The 17,772-nt window shown below is 36.8% G+C and overlaps 1 protein-coding gene across 4 annotated transcripts in view; it reads left to right on the forward strand.

Annotated features, from left to right (window-relative positions):
• MDM4 (MDM4 regulator of p53) overlaps nt 1–16,941 on the forward strand; it is a 42,212-nt gene extending 25,271 nt beyond the window's left edge. For 2 of the 4 annotated variants that reach the window (XM_079916490.1, XM_079916491.1), the window contains one exon: nt 34–2,953. In XM_079916490.1, coding sequence (XP_079772616.1) covers nt 34–159 — 126 coding nt within the window. In that variant the 3' untranslated portion in view covers nt 160–2,953. Of the gene's footprint in view, nt 1–33; nt 2,954–3,838; nt 4,000–5,285; nt 5,436–7,189; nt 7,271–9,237 lie in introns of those variants that run through there. The other 2 variants (XM_079916489.1, XR_013827547.1) reach the window with 2 other exon arrangements.
• The last annotated feature ends 831 nt before the right edge of the window (nt 16,942–17,772 follow it).

Below are 17,772 nucleotides of genomic sequence, written 5' to 3' on the forward strand. Positions count from 1 at the left end.
CTGCACTGAGAGACACCTTTCCCTTCTTTTCAGCAAAGTGTAGAGGAAAGTTCCAATTCCAGGAAAAGAACTGAAGAAGGCAATATTCCCGCACTGCCTACCTCACAGCGTAAATGCAGAAATTCTAGAGAAGGTAAGTTTTGGATTAAGGCTATGTAGACCTTTCTTTTTTTCTCTCTGTTTCTCTCTCTGTTTCTTATTTTTTGGTGGTGACTTTTATTTTTTATTAATGTTTATTTATTTATTTATTGGGTCTTAGTTGCAGCACGTGGGATCTTTCATTGCGGCGTGTGGGCTCTTTGTTGCAGTGCGCAGGCTTCTCTCTAGTTGTGGTGCACAGGCTTATTAGTTGTGGCACGCAGGCTCTAGTTGTGGTGCACGAGCTCCAGAGTGCGCAGGTTCAGTAGTTGTGGCGCGCAGGCTCCAGAGCGCGTGGGCTCTGTAGTTGTGGCACGAGGGCTCAGTAGTTGCAGTGCACGGGCTTAGTTGCCCTGCGGCATTTGGGATCTTAGTTCCCCCACCGGGGGTCGAACCGGCATTCCCTGCATTGCAAGGCAGATGCTTTTTTTTTCTTTTTTTTTTTTTTGTAATACGCGGGCCTCTCACTGTTGTGGCCTCTCCCGTTGCGGAGCACAGGCTCCGGACACGCAGGCTCAGCGGCTATGGCTCACGGGCCCAGCTGTTCCGCGGCATGTGGGATCTTCCCGGACCGGGGCACGAACCTGTGTCCCCTACATCGACAGGCGGACTCTCAACCACTGCGCCACCAGGGAACCCCTGCAAGGCAGATTCTTAACCACTGGACCACCAGGGAAGTCCCAGTGGTGACTTAGAAATGGCATCTATCCATATTAAGAACAAGCAGTAATTAAGACCGTTATAGAGAACTCAGAAAATAATAATGCTGTCTCTTTGTATGTCGAGTCGTGGGGGCATATGTCATACTTATTTTTCATTCTTTTCCGAAAACCTTTTTTTTTTTTTTACCCTAGTCACCACTGTTAACTTTGAAGAAGGTGGTAGTTCTTTTTTAGCAACATGTGATGACTGGATGGAGCAAGACCCTTCCTTTAGCTAGCATGCTAACAGAAGATAGCCACACATTTATCAGTTTGCCACCTGGTAACTCAGCTGCCTTGGCCTTTTAAATCTTGGCATCCCTGTTATACATTTGATCTGGTTAGAATTTTTATTTTTATTTGTCTGCTTGAGGCAAAGGCTAATTTTCATAGATTTTTTTGAAGTTTGCAAAGATGGTAAAATATACTTAATATCTCACAGCCAAGAATGAGACATAAGAAGCCTAGTACCTCCTTTGCCCCTGGATGGTAGTCATTAGATCTTTACCATTCATATTAGATATAGTATGGTCAGGTTAAGTGAGTTGATCAACATTTTGGAAGTTTTCCCCAAACCCTACTTTATAAAGCATTTCCTAAAAATTTTCCTGCAAAGATAATGTAAAATCATAAATTCCTCAAAGATATTTTATGGCACGATGGTTTCTAGTATAGGTACCTGACTCAAACTTGCAAAATTGGCAGGTTAGACCTCTAGTAACATCCCAGAAAATTATGCTGCTGAAATTATTTTAAATGATTAAATTAAAATTTAATCTGTTTATCATGCTGGATTGTCTTCTTCAGATTGCATTTGAATATAAACTGAATTTTGGACTATCTAGTTATGTTGGAGCTTATTCCAGTCTGCATGGTATTAAATGTGTAATTTTGTTTCTTTAAATACAGGTGCTGGCTTATTTTCTACTCAAAAGGCTGTTTAGAATATAAGAACAGCCAATTCAAGAGACTCTATGAAGTTTGTGATGTAAATTTTGAGAAGAAATAGCTTAGTATTTTCAGGGAGGTGTACATGTAGAAAGGAGAGAATTTTTATATGTGGAAAGAATGACCTCTTTTCATTCCCTTCCCAAGAAGTTATAGAGCTTGAATAGTTGAAGATAACTTTAATGTGGCACCCTCTCAGGAATTAGGTTTCTCATAATTTCAGCAATGAGTAAGTAAAAGATAGTTGAAGTTTCCGTGAGCACAAATATGCCTTTTAATAGGCAAGAACAACAAAATTTGTAAGTAGAGAGGGTAACCTTTTGTTTTGTCAGGGATCCATTTATTGCAGACATTTTTTCAACCGTATGTGTCTTAGCACATTTAAACACCTCGGTCGCCATTGGCATCCCTAGGGCATTGGGAAGAGGTAGAGGAGAGTAAGAAAGTAGGAAAAGAGTAAAGCACAACGAGAAAGATTGGACGTGGGAAAGAAGGAAAGAATTTCATGTGGTAGCAACAAACTTATGTTTGTAACTCCCTTGAATATCATCTAGATGTATAACACGAGATCTTTTTTTTTTTTAATTTTTTCGCGGTACGCGGGCCTCTCACTGTTGTGGCCTCTCCCGTTGCAAAGCACAGGCTCCGGACGCGCAGGCTCAGCGGCCATGGCTCACGGGCCCAGCCGCTCCGCGGCATGTGGGATCTTCCCAGACCAGGGCACGAACCCGTGTCCCCTGCATCGGCAGGCGGACTCTCAACCACTGCGCCACCAGGGAAGCCCGATGTATAACGCGAGATCTTTTATTGAGAACATGTGGGCCCTTAATATGTTTTGGATTTGCAATATTTCTAGATTTTAGATATCTTAACTGCAAAAGAGCCTATTGATCCAGAAAGGACATATGTATATATTTATTTGGACAGCCTAGAGCTCAGTGTTTCATAGTGGTTGTTACCTATTAAAACATATGAATTGTTGAGAAATGTCCGAAAATATGTGGTACCAGTGAGACTGCCTTGGCAACCTTGTGATTGCCCATTATGGTCTGTACCACCTTGTTTCTATCTCAAGGGTTGGGCCACTATGCCGTCATCATTTGCAGTCCACTGAATCAAGCCATTGTCAGGTATCATGTACTGGAGCAAGTCATTCTTCAGTTGTTACAGTGGTAGGGATGTTTAAATTGCCAATAAATGACCATTTAGATATCCTTTTATTGATAGAATAATAATATATATATAATATATATTATATATATATATTATATATAATATAATATTATAATATATAATATAATATATATTATATATAATATAATATATATTATAATATAATATAATAATATATATTATATATAATATAATATATATTATATAATATTATATATATTATATATAATATATAATATATTATATATAATATATATAATATATAATATATAATATATATAATATATATAATATCATAATATATATTATATATTATATAATAATTATATATAATATATAATATATATATAATATTATATATATAATATATAATATATAAAATATATATTATATATAATATATATAATATATATTATATATATAATATAATAATATTATATTATATATAATATATATTATATATATATAAAATATATAAAATATAATATATATAATATACATATTATATATATATAAAATATATAATATATATATTATATTTTATTATATAAAATATAATATATATATATTATATATATTATATATATATTATATTTTATTATATAAAATATAATATATATATATATTATATATAATATATATATATGACACTAGATGAATGATCTCTAGTGTCATTACTTGCTAATGAAGCCTAAAACTGGGGGAAGGAGATTTGGGCTCTGCCACTGAGACAGGTATTTGATTTCTGATTCTTTCTTACTGGGAAGAGCAATTTCTTTTTACCTCTCTTACACAAGAGATTGTAAGTATTATAAAGAGAGTCTTGATTCTTAAGTGTTGTGTACATAGTTACCATCCTTTTCATTTGACTTTTGTAGATGAAGACTTGGTGGCAAATTTAACCCAAGATGAGACGTCAAGACTGGACCTCGGGTTTGAGGAGTGGGATGTAGCTGGCTTGCCTTGGTGGTTTTTAGGAAACTTGAGAAATAACTATACACCTAGAAGTAATGGCTCAACTGATTTACAGACAAATCAGGTGAATTTCACATCTGAAGAGGAACTTTTTTTTTCTTTTGGAAGAGTAACATTCTTGGTTACTCTTGAACCATACATTACATCCTCTAAGAATTCCCATTCAGTGCTATGACTTTTAAGTACCATCTCTATGCATGTGTTGCCCAAATCTGTATCTTCAGTGCTGACCTCTCTCCTCAGTGCCCAGCTTCCATATCCAGCTGCCTACTCAACACTTAGATGATCTGACATTTAACATGTTCAGAACAGAACTCTTGATTTTTTTTTTAAACTAACACTCCTATTCAGCGTTTCCTTTTTCATAAGTCTGCCTTCCACCCAGTTATTCCAGCCAAGTATCAAGGGATATCATTGATTTCTTTCTTTCTCATATACCACATTCAGGCTATCAACGCTTTTTCTAAAACATACCTAAAATCTAGCTATCCACTTTTTATTACTTTCACTGTTACAGCCTAATTCAGGCTATCACCATTCTGCTCTTTTATATTCTCCATTGTACTTCTCACATTGTAAAACTATTATTTTATTTTGTTTATGTGTTTGTTGTCTGACCACATTGAAATACAAGTCCAGAGCTTTTGTATTATTGACCACTCTATTCTGTTGCCTAGATAGAAGCAATAGGCAGCATCTGACACATAATAGGCAATTAGTGAGTATTTGTTCAGTAAGTGAATGGACGTATAATAATGGCAAAATAATAAGTTGTCTCTTATGAATATTGTAGAAAAAACACGTCATAAAATGTCCGTTGATGAATGTAGAAAGTTATATTTAAAGTTAAGAATTAAGAAAGAAGTGTTATATACCAAGTTTACCTCAAAATAAAAAAAAAAGTTCAGAAAGAAGACAGAAGGTTTGAATTATCATCAGTATTTCTCATATTTCTTTGGTAAACATCATTGACTATTACAGGAAAGAATATGTCACAATTAATAGAAGTTTTCTAGGTCCTCAGAACGGACTGTAGTGGATAGATTCTATTTAGTTGAGCAACTACGAGTTTTTAGCTTTTAAGCACTTTAGTGCTGTTTCTCTGGTGTTAATGCCTGATTTATGGTTAAAATAGAAAATTCCTTGCCAGGTGCTCTTATACCCACCCATTAGTTTATACGTAGTAGCTGCCAAGTAGATATTTGTTGAATGAATACATATCTGTGGAAGAAAGGCTAGGCGTTCTTTAGAGATGTGTGAGGACATTGAGTTTTGGCTTCATTTACTTGGGTTCAACATCTCTAATAAACCTCTGACTACAAAAACTCATGTTTGTTTTCTTTATATTAGGATATAGGTACTGCCATTGTTTCAGACACCACAGATGACCTGTGGTTTTTGAATGAGTCAGTATCAGAGCAGTTTGGTGTTGGAATAAAAGTTGAAGCTACTGATCCTGAACAAACAAGTGAAGAAGTAGGGAAGGTGAGAGACAAAAAGGTATGTTGTGGAAAAATTTCACATTGATTGGATTTACATGCATATAGTATAATCTTTTCAAATCTGGTGACCTGACCCTGTGCTGCTTTGTAGAACAAATGACTCATGTAATCCCCCCGCCTTTTTTTTTTTTTTGCGGTATGCGGGCCTCTCACTGTTGTGGCCTCTCCCGTTGTGGAGCACAGACTCCAGACGCTCAGGCCCAGCGGCCATGGCTCACGGGCCCAGCCGCTCCGCGGCATGTGGGATCTTCCCAGACTGGGGCACGAACCCGTGTCCCTTGCATCGGCAAGCAGACTCTCAACCACTGTGCCACCAGGGAAGCTCTAATCCTCCCCCCTTTTTTAAAAATACTTTTCCTATATCTAGTTTCAAGATTTACATTAAGTTAACCAAGCCTGTCTTAAAAATAGGATAGGCCTTCATGGGTAAATCTCCTAGTTTGTTAGAAGCAATAAGGTACCCTTTTCCTGCTTGTCTAATCTCTCATTGTGGAGTTTTTTCTTCTGGAGACCTTGCTTTGCTAACAAGGCAAAGTTCTAAATGGCCACAAAATCCTGTAGGGCAAAAAAAAATCTTTATTTCTTAGACTTCTCAGTAGTTTCCATACCTGCTTTATACCTAAATGGAACTAAACAGATGAGCTCTTCCTACATATTTTAGAGTTTAAATAGGAGGAAGGAAGAGAGTTAGAATTCATAGTACACATGGTGTAAGCACACCAAGATGAAGAGTCATATAGGCACATGCTCAAGTCTCAAAAAGCATTGGGCAGCAGGTCCAGTGCTGACTTGGATGAGAGTCACAGTAAATATCCATTGAATAAATACTGCAAAAACCAGACCTAAATTGGGTCATTCTTTTAATTTAAAGGCTTTTCATAGTAATTTGGGTCCCTGAAGGGTATTCTGATAGGTTTGTGGGAGGCAGGAAATGCTTGGTCTTTGTTGAGCTAGTTATTTTTTGGTAGCATTAGGAGGGAGTACAAGTTATTAGAATGAAGACAGAGGTGACATTGGAAACTTCTATAGAGAGAGATGGGACTTAAAATACTTGAACTTTTGTGAGAAAGTTGCTATACAGTGGTTCATAATTGTATCATAATTGGTTTTATTCCATTCATTGGATCACAAAACTGGGATTTTAATTTTTAGAATTTTAAATTTCAAAATTTAAAAGACGCTTCCCACATTTCTTGACTTTTTTTCCTGGTCCATGGGCATGTTTTTATAGGACAGTCCAGAGTATCACATAACTAGTTTTACTTTTGAATATGAAAAGTAAAATGTACTTTGTTTTCATTCTTCACATCTAATTTTCTCATTCTGTATGGTGCTTTTTACTTCCATTTTCTCATGTAATCCTGTTTTATTCTTGTGAATGCCTACATAGATTCTCAAGATAAAAAATTTCCCCATTTAATAATTTATACTCTGATATTGTTTATTTAAATGCATAAATTTGGGAACCCTCTCTCTTCTGAATGCCAAAGATATTTGGTAACCCCTCTGGGTGCTTTATTCTACTGAAATGTCAGCTAGGTATGTATGGAATCATGTCTCACATATAAGCAGTCTCCTTTTTAAGTGCTAGTGTTGGGAGAAGAATGTGAGTTTTAAACTGAAGCTCTTCTGTCTTTTTTGCTCTCAGGTAATGACATCTAAAATAGGTAAACCTAAATAAAATAAAATAAAATAAAATAAAATAAAATAAAATAGGTAAACCTTGCTAATAAGATGTCTTTGCTTTCTCAGGTGATTGAAGTGGGAAAAAATGATGACCTTGAGGACTCTAAGTCCATAAGTGATGATACTGATATAGAAGTTACCTCTGAGGTATGAGTTTCTAGTAAAAGAGCTGTTTTACACCACCCACGTCTTCAGATGTTAAAGTTCCAGCAGTTCACTTGTGTTGAAGAATGCCATATCCCCCATTTCTATCTACCTTTCCTAGGTAGAGGTATTGGTTTCTTTACATCTTGTTAGATTTTTATTGGAATTTGAGAAGAGAAGGGGATGAGTTGATCTAATCCTCTCCCTGCCTTGAAAAGGGATGACTTAAATGCCTCTCTGTGTGCCTTTCTCCCTGCTTTCAGAACTCTTTGGACGTTATGCAGTGGATACACAGTTATTCAAAATAGTCCTGTACTGCTTTTCCCACTAAACACCTCTCTGTAATCCCAAAGATACGCCTATAAGCTATCTAAAATTCTTGGTCAAGTATAATACTTTCAGTGCTTTCTTAAATAGAAACAAATGGAAAATGGCTTAACTTCTACACAGGTTTATATTAATGGGGGCTGATAAATGAATATTGAGTATTAAGCTGTTAGATAACAGGTGTGGATTTGTCACCAATTGGCAACTCAGGTTTAGATTCAAATGTATACCTTGCTTTTCTCTTTTCATGCTAGTTCCCCATTTCCCTTTTAGTACTTCCTCAGCTAACTCACTGTGGGAAGAAGGGTGGTGGGGGAAGGATAAGGAGGGGATTTTACATTTTGCTGTGTAAGGATATAAAAATTTTAGGTTGTCTCTAGTGTTGATCCTTCCCCCTAGCTCACACCCCACCACTGCTAACCATTATGGTAATTCATTGAAAATTGTGTGTGCATAGCTAAGTAATAAGGTGAGATATATTGGTCCATTAAGTGTTCTTGACCATAATACAAGTAGCAGAGATAAGTGTTTCCATCTTCATCAGACTTTTGAGGCTACTTGGGCCCAGAAAACCTATTAAGCAAATAGACTATATTTCATCAATTCAGAGATGCCATGGAATTTAATAAGCCCTATTATTTTATGTACTACTAAAAAAGAAAAGTGATGCCAATTAGACTGTGACAAACCATCAATTATGAATTCCAGATCTTTGAAGTTCCTTTGGGTATTTGTATAGCATTTCAGATGAAATCTGAGGATCTTAAACTGGCAAGAATGTTCCGAGGCTCTCTGGAGAACATCCCAGTTTAACAAATGGTTGTGTCCCTGCCTCTCAGTATAGGCAGTTGAGTTATGACTTCTAAACTTGAAGTGCTTGGCCTTCGTTCTGAAAGTAATCAAGTCAGCATGTGTCAAGTCATTGATCCTGTCAAAGCCAGGCAATTATCCACATTAAATATTCTTGACTTGTTCCAGGTAGCTACCTTTGAATTAAGAAAGGCATTTGAAATTCATTGAGCTCTGGTATCTCCTAATTTGAACATGGAGAAGTAGGAAAAAAATTACTTGGCATTCAAGGACAAGAACATTCATTTTTCAGAGAATGTGATTTAGGCATACAATTAGCTACCTATGATCCTGAGAGCAGTGAGAGAGCATGAGTAAATGTAGTAGTTTTCAAATTTCATTTTAATTTCCTTTTTGACAAATTTTATAACATTTCTTAATTAGTAGGAAAGAAAGAGTATTATCTTTTCTTCATTCTTTAGCCTCTTGCTCAATAAAAGAGTAAGTTATACAAAGAAAAATGACCTAAAAAGAAGGCAGTGGGGAAAAGCAAACAATGTAAATTCTACCCAGACTAAATAGAAAGCTAAAATGATTTAACTTTTTTTAAAAGATTAGCTACATCAAATTTTGGCTTGAAATGGCAATTATGTCACTGTCATTGTAAAACTTCTCAAGACTTATTTACACGTAGCCATAGACTTTGTTCAAGTTCTAAGCTAGACCACTGGTTTGGAATATCTGGATTCTTACTAGCTTAGTGTGAGATGATGAGAATTTGGCCTACTTTCCCTTTTCCTCAGCATCATGTTCTCCACTGAGTGAGTATTAATTGGCTGCACTTGTCTTTGTAGGATGAGTGGCAGTGTACTGAGTGCAAGAAATTTAACTCTCCAAGCAAGAGGTACTGTTTTCGTTGCTGGGCCTTGAGGAAGGATTGGTATTCAGATTGTTCTAAGTTAACCCATTCTCTCTCCACGTCTGATATCACTGCCATACCTGAAAAGCAAGAAAGTGAAGGAATTGATGTTCCTGACTGCAGAAGAACCATATCAGCTCCAGTTGTTAGACCTAAAGATATATATGTAAAGGAAGAAAACTCCAAACTTTTTGGTCCCTGCAACTCAGTGGAATTCTTGGATTTGGCTCACAGTTCTGAAAGCCAAGAGACCATATCAAGCATGGGAGAAAAATCAGATAACCTTTATGAACAGAGAACAGGTACAGAAAACATGGAGGATTGCCAGAATCTCTTGAAGCCATGTAGTCTATGTGAGAAAAGACCACGAGACGGGAACATAATTCATGGGAGGACAGGCCATCTTGTCACTTGTTTTCATTGTGCCAGAAGATTAAAGAAGGCTGGGGCTTCATGTCCTATTTGCAAGAAGGAGATTCAGTTGGTTATTAAGGTTTTTATAGCATAGCTGAATCAATGAGTTGCAGACAAATACTAACAGGGCCTGGTCATATATCAAAATGTCAGTATTGAGCATCTCAGTGTGACCCATTTCATACTTTCATTTATTCATGGAAACATTTGTGCTGTAGGACATATTTTTGCTTCTAAACTTATATGGAATTTGATAATAAGTTCTTTCGAACTAGATTATCAATTTGGAGACACCAGTAACATTAAAAGAGAAGTTAATCACTTCATTCTGTCTTCAAAGATGAGGATCTGGCACTTCCCTGGTGGTCCAGTGGTTAAGACTCTGAGCTCCCAGTGCAGGGGGCCTGGTTTGATCCCTGGTGGGAGAACTAGATCCTGCATGCCACAGCGAAGATTCCCACCTGGTGCAGCCAAATAAATAAGTAAATATTTAAAAAAAGGAAAAAAAGGAAGTTATTTAAAAAAAAAAAAAAGAAGATGAAGATCTGGGAGGGAGCAACTACCAGTACAAATAGAAATACATTCATTCTTTCATTTAGCAAATTACTTGAAGATTAATCATTTCTTTTGTTAATTTTATTCCTTACTCTTCTTTTCTGTTAGGGAATGTTCTTAGGCCTCAAAATCCAAGATGGCTATTAGAAAAATATTAAAGCTAACAATGAAAAAAACATAAGTAATTTATGTATAAAGTAGATCACTTTATGTTGCATTGTTCAGAGGAACCAATATGTTTGTAAAGTGCCTAGAACAGTGGTAGCAAACATTTTTGCTAATGTACCTCAAAAAGAATTTTGAAAAAGTATATATGATATTTTGCGTACTTTAAAAATTGAGGTATAATTAGCAAACAAAGTGTTCCCTTCTAATAGGATGTTTCTGTCACCTCAGAATGTTCTCTTGTGCCACTTTGCAGGCAGTTCCTCCACCATTTCATGGCTCTCACCTTCGATTAGTTTTCCTTTTGCACATGTTTAATTCGACTTCTAAATTTTTAAAATTTAAGTACTTACAGAGGATGTATCATCCAGTATATTGTAGATGTCCTTTCAAGATATTTTTGCCCAAACCTTGGATCTGTAGATTTAGCTGATTGAATTTATAGAAAAAGTCGGGTCATATAAACTGGCAAAGCCTATTCTCATTATAAAACTAATCAGCCAAATCAGATTTCATTTTCAGTCAAAGTGTTTGACTTTATTTAATTCAGTTAAATGTATTATATACATCTATGGCACAACCTCTTCTCAACGACAGTTCTAAAAAAGAGAAGGCACACAGTTTTTAACCAAAGCTCTCTTTGCTTTACTCTTTCCTCCTGTCTCTTGGGAGTCTGCTAGGGGTTTTTTGTCTTTGTTTGATGCCTCTGAGGTTTTTTACATTCTGAGGCAATGCCCCATAGTAAGATTTTAGATGGGTGAGAGGCAGCCTTTCTTCTGAAAACAGTATAGCAGTTGTGAAAAGGAAAGTAATTAAAGAGAAATGATAGCTCTGAAGAGGCCTTATCTGATCACGTAAATCTTAGGATAATACATATGGAAATTGAAGATCTTTCAGTTGTTTTCCTTACAGATATTCTTGTCTGCTTTCCCTGTGGAAAAAATCTTGGTGTATGCCTGGGTACCGGTATGAATGTAGTCGTTTTGAAAACCAAGGCCCTAGAATTATCAATTTTAAGGCTCATAAGAATCACCTGTGTTGCTTGTTATACGCCCATCTCAACCCCCGGCCCCAAACACACACACGTGCATACACTCACAGGAGTGCGTGCACACGCAGACTCTTTGATCCCTGAGGTCTGGGCCAGGGATTTCCATTTGAACAAGTGTTTCTGGAAGCTGCCGCAAGTTCACAAACCACACTTTTGGAAGCCCTGCCGTGCCTTAGAAGGAAGGGTGTTTTAAGGTGCAGGAAGTAGAACAAGATCCCTTTGTTTAGCATTATATTTAATTTCTAGAGAAGTTTTGTTAAACTCATAGAACTTTAAAATTAGGATGCACTCGTCTACTCAACCCCTTTTATTTTGCACATGAGGCTGAAAGGATAAATGACTTCTGAAAGTCACAGCTAGTGATAGAGCTATTACTAGAATCTAAGTCTCTTGTAGTAAACCTTTAAACCGTACTTGCTTCCTTCTCATTATTTGTTAAATGGTGGTGCATATTGAATTTGGAACAACTGATAACCTTAAAATATTGTTGGAGAATATGAGTTGCAGCCAAAATAGGACTTCAGAGAGAACAGAGACTTTTAACCCTTTCTCCCCAAAGAGAAAAGGCACAGTAAATATCAAGCTCTCTTATATAATCAGATAAGTTACTCCTCCCATTGGGAAGACAAGTAAAGATGGCAGAGGAACCTGAACTCTTTTCTCCAGTATTTTTCCTTCTTGGGGAATGAAACTCAGGTCTCTGGCTCCCTCCGGGCATTAGGGACAAGGGTTTTTTCCCCCCAATAAGTAGAACCAGTTCTTCAAGTTCAGTGTTTTGTTAGACTGTTCAGTGTTTTGTTAGACTATGGTAAATGCTCTGAATATTTAGAAAGTTAAATAATTTTCTACCCTAATTCCCCCCCACCATTACTCTCTTCATAATAGTTTGATAGCCCTCGATTTTGTTTTATTTTTGCCAGTTAATTGCTTTTGCAAGTGATAACTCAAAGAAGGAGCAGGGAGAGCTGGAATCTGCACTTGTACCCTCTGATTCCTTATAAAGTTGCAGTTTTTTAGAAAACTTAAATAAGAAAAAATTTAGAATTTTTATTTGTGTGTAGATGTTTGATGCTAATTTGGTGCATCCTTGCCTAGCACAGAATCCTCTTACGTTACTCTACTTACTTTCTTTTCCCCTTGGGTCACCTGGGTTTTTACTGTCCCCATTAGCAGTAAGTACTTTACTTAGAAGATCTTAAGCTGTGCATTTGAGCTGAAAGTATTACAATAAATGTACACTTGGGTTTACTGTACTTCTATCAAGAGCCTTTTGAATGACTGAAATATTAAAGAGAAAGAAGTGTATCTGTAGAAAGAGGTAGGTAGTGTTTCTTGGTAGCTTATCTGAAATCTAAGATGCTGCATCTGCAGATTGTTTTCCGTCATCCAGGATCTTTATTAAATGTCATCTGGGAGCATAGCACAGCGAGTAGAACTCCTTGTTTCTTGGGGTAGGATGGGTCAGGGATCCTAAAAAGGGCCAAATAGAACTATCAGAGCAATTCTTTACCCGCAAGAATCGTTAAGCCATCTTCTTGGTCTGATTTTGATTTTGTTCTTTTTTTCAATGTCACTGCGGTACAGATAAGCAAGACATGGTTTGTATTTGAAGACGTCATAGTTTACTGCTATGTGATGATGAAACTCTTGACTTCCAAGCACTGTCATTTATTTTGTAGTTAGGGTGACTATGTACTCTGGTTTTCTGGAGACAGTGCCAGTTTACCCCTATTTTTCAGCATCCTATCCAGTTCATCTCTGTTGCTCCCCTTTCACTCTCAAATGTCTTCTTTTGGACATTAAATTATTATGGTCTTCCTAGTTATAGGTAAGCCATGCTAGGATTGAGATCTTAATTGTGAGGAAAGGATCTGTTAAAGTAGGTGTCAGTGGAGTTTATAGTTTCCGCTGCATCACGCCATAGACTTGTGATTAATGAAATCATCCCACATTAGCATCAAATTTCTTATTTTAGTTATATAAATTAATATTTATGACCATGTTATCCCAGACAAAATGTTCAGACCAGAAATGACAAATCCTTAGAAAAGCAGTGAATTTCTAGATTATAGCTAAAAATGTCTTCCGTCTCTTATTGTTAGCTCATTTTACTTGCACCATAATTATAATATTTGGTATGCTTCTGTATTTAATACTTAAATCAGACTTTATAAAAATCGTAGATCAAGGCTTTAAACTTATAAGCATTTCTTCACAGTCCATCTATGGAATATCATAGGTTCCCAGTCCTAGGCTTGAACAGTGGTCAGTGTCCAGCCAGGCCAGCTTCCAAACTGCCATGAAGTTGTATAATATAAGATTGAATCACTGCCAAGCATTTGAAGTATTCAGTTGTGTTTTAATAATAATTTATGTATATTTAGATGTATGTAATGCTTTGTGGGACGTTATTTTGTTTGTAAGAATTTATTTTTAAAGGTCAGGATCATTTGTAAACTTTTTTAATGTCAGTTCGATGCAATGTTGGCTCCTTTGACAGTCGCTGAGAAATTAGTAAATGTTAAGCTCTCGTGTTCTACAAAGCTATTGTAGTGTTACCTCTTGGTTTTCTTTAGAAAGGAGGAAACCTGTTAACCAGCTATTTGATTTTTTTCCTACAGAGAGTTATATGAACTTCTGAAAGTATATGATTTTAGATACTGTGAATCTGTTGTTTTCCATTTAGCCAGATAGCTGCTTAAATTATTCAGGCCCATGTTCTAAAGAATTCATTTTGACAGATCTCCCATTCATGGGTGTACATGTGTGCACACACACTATCAAGACTGTTAAAGCTTTTGCTAAAAATGTCTGTGGACTGGCTGTGTTTACAATCTGTACTTCAAAGATAAAGGAACCTGCAAGCCCTCCCCTGTGCCAAAAGTAACATGTACAGTGTTTACAAATGTCTGAAATTTTGCACTGCCATACGCTATGCTGAGATTACTTTGCTGGAATTTCCCAGATTTGTGATTAGCTGAGGAGGAATATAGAGGACCCTAAAGCTAAACTGGAAATGAGGATTATCTGAGGTAGTGGTTCAAGTAGCTCCCCAGACCTAATCTGAAGACAGTTTTCCAGATGGCCTTGAGATATCCTTTTCGTTGACAGAGCTTTCCTTGTTTGCCATTGCTATATTCTTTCTTTAAGAGCCACAGATCTCTTCTCTCCTATGGGAGAATGTCCTATTAGCATTTTGAGATCTTTTAATGCAATGAACGTGCAATCCCAAATAATTCTACTGTTGGTGAATGTGGCATTGTTAAAGAGCATATTATAATAAACCTACACTTGGGTTTACTGTACTTCTTTCAAGAGCCTTTTGAATGACTGAAATGTTAGAGAAAGCAGTGTATCTGCAGAAAGAGGTAGTTAGTATATCTTGGTAGCTTATCTGAAATCCAAGATGCTGTTTCTTCAGATTGTTTTCCTTCATTCAGGATCTTTATTAAATGTCTTCTGGGAACATGGCACAGCAAATAGAACTCCTCATTTCTTGGGGCAGGATGGGTCAAGGATCCTAAAAAGGGCCAAATAGTGCTGTCAGAGCAACTCCTTTCTCGAATAGTTGCTGTAATAGTTGCTGTAATTTGGCAAATTGACATTATTATAACAGTCTATTAGAGCATCTAATTTCTTATCCTAAGGCTTTTTTTTTTTTTTTTAAACAGTAAGTACTTTGATGTCAGACATTTCCCCTTCCTTCCTTCCATCCTGTTGCTCTTTTTTCTTGGAGTTCAAAGTTATTATCTACTTCTGAATATTGCTTTTATACCAAAGGCCTTCTGTATTACCCCTTGGGTGGTTGTAACTACAGTATCTTTAGATAAGGTTCCTCTTTTCCAGCCAGTCCTGGGGATTGTTTCTCTTGCAGAGTTAGGTGGTAGATTCTAGCAATAAGAAGGAAAGATATGACATCAGAACTACCATCTAGTACAAAACAACGGTAGTTGAGGATTTGTGTGTATGATGGGGCAACAGGGGATTTAGTTCCCCTATTGTCTCAGCATTTAGAAATTGAGGTCAGCCTGTCCTCTTCCTACAGGAAGATTATTATTAATTTTTAACTCTATTTTATTTTGGAGTATAAGTGATTAACAATGTGTTTCAGGTGTACAGCAAAGTGATTCAGTTATACATGTATCTGTTCTTTTTCAAAGTCTTTTCCCATTTAGGTTGTTATATAATATTGAGCAGAGTTCCCTGTGCTATACAATAGGTCTTTGTTGGTTATCCGTTTTATTTATTTATTTTTAAACTTTTTATTTTATATTGGAGTATAGCCAATTAACAAAGTTGTAATAGTTTCAGGTGCACAGCAAAGTGACTCAGTCATACATATACATGTACCCATTCTCCCTCAAAGTCCCCTCCCATCCAGGCTGCCACATAACACTGAGCAGAGTTCCCTGTGCTATACAGTAGGTCCATGTTGGTTATCCATTTTAAATATAGCAATGTATACATTTTGTTCCCTACAGTTTGCCTCATTTTTTCCACTTCCTTTTTCATAAAGAATCAAAATGTCTCCTTTGGTTTTTTCTTTCCCCCTTTAGAAAGTTATAGAACATGTTTTAAAGGAGGAATGAAATGTTTCTGGCTTCCTCAGCACTTGGCAAAGCAGCCTCTTGAATAGAACTCTCTCCTAGTCTATAGCTAGGAGCTGTTAAGTGCCTCTTGGATAGAGATAAGGAGTAAGATTATTCCACCATGGTGAGTCCCAGTCTTGACCTTCTTAAGCCTCAATTTTTCTCATCTGTAAAATGAGTCCACATACTACTCTTTCTACCTCATAGTTTGTTGTGGGGATTAAGTGTGGGAGCGCAATAGAACCTCTAATTGCCTTGAATAAGATATTAGAAGTTGTTACGCTTTGGGTAGACCAAGCTCTGGGGTATATATTCAGAATACCTCATGTCCTGGAAGCTGAGCACGAACTCCCCTTTGTGCCTGCCTAGCAGAGCCTATATTGCTTCCTTTTACCCATGCCTCTAGCTCAGATATCCTTTGCTTGACATGAGCTCTTGTCTAGAAGAGTTCTGCCTCTAGATTCTGAGAGAAGTGTGTGTGTAGATTTGGCTAGTAGCTACAACTGCCTTGCTATGGTCTTGGTATAAAAAATTCTGTCTTACATGCACTTGAGTAGATGGCATAAAATGCAGTCGGTATACAGAAAGCATGCAATTTTCCAAATAACATATCTGATCAGGTAGTCATAATTAATAGGAGTAGCAAATGTGGTTTCATAAAATGGGAAGAAAAAGGCAATTTAAAATAACTGAATAGTGACCAGCCCACCAAATGAGAAAAGGAGATATTTTCATGAGTTCTTGCCTAATCTTTATAAGCACCACTAAGTTATGTATCTTTTCGGTGTTTGCACTATGTAATGCTTTTAATATCTGTTGATTCTGTTGTGCTTTTTTTGTGTATTAAATATTTTTCATTTTGCCATTTCATGGTGTCATTATTGGGGAAGTATGTAATTGGCTTTGTATATAGCAAAATCTTGTCTTCTGTCTTTATATAGTCTTTGGTCTGACAGGAATGAAGAGAATAAATAGAAGTTATTGTACTCAAAAACAACAACAACTTTTAATCCCCCCCCCCACCTCCAATCAACATACACACAGTTAACTGTTAGAGTAATTGCTGTATTTCATTTTTAGGCTCCCAATCTTGAAGGAAACCTCAAAATTTTGCAGAGTATTTTTAGCATTGAGCTAAGGCAGTGAGTTGTGGAGTTACCCCCACTAGAGGCCTTGAGAATTAGAGCAGATACAGTAGCAACTGCATGTCTAGAATGATTTAAGGCAAGCCCTCTTCTTGGCCCAAGACTGCCAAACTCTTCTGAACCCATGAATATATCAACCTGTCCAACACCCTCTTTGCTAGTGAAGAGATTTCAAATGATGACAATGGATTTGCCTCTATTGAGTTTATGAAGAGGTGCCAAGTGCAGGGTTCTATTTTGTTGTGTTTTTGAATTGGGGCTAGTGTGAAAGGTACTGAGGGCTTGTCACAAAGTACGCACATGCTTTTCAAAAGATCATTCCCTGGTAGCTGAGGCCATTAAGGTGGGTAAAGCATCTGGTCAGTTGTCCTGAGCTTACGGCTGTCACATAGTAGGCACAGATTGGTGCTCACTGCACAACTTTTGGGAGCACCTTTCATACGCTGCCATACAAATGATATCCCCCTAGAGTTAGGTAGTATACACCTGTATGAGGAGGCCTGGGGGTGGGGTGGGAGAGAGAGTGGAAATAGTAGGGATGGCATTTAAAA

This window comes from Stenella coeruleoalba (assembly GCF_951394435.1).
Source record: "Stenella coeruleoalba genome assembly, chromosome: 1".
NCBI lineage: Eukaryota > Metazoa > Chordata > Mammalia > Artiodactyla > Delphinidae > Stenella > Stenella coeruleoalba.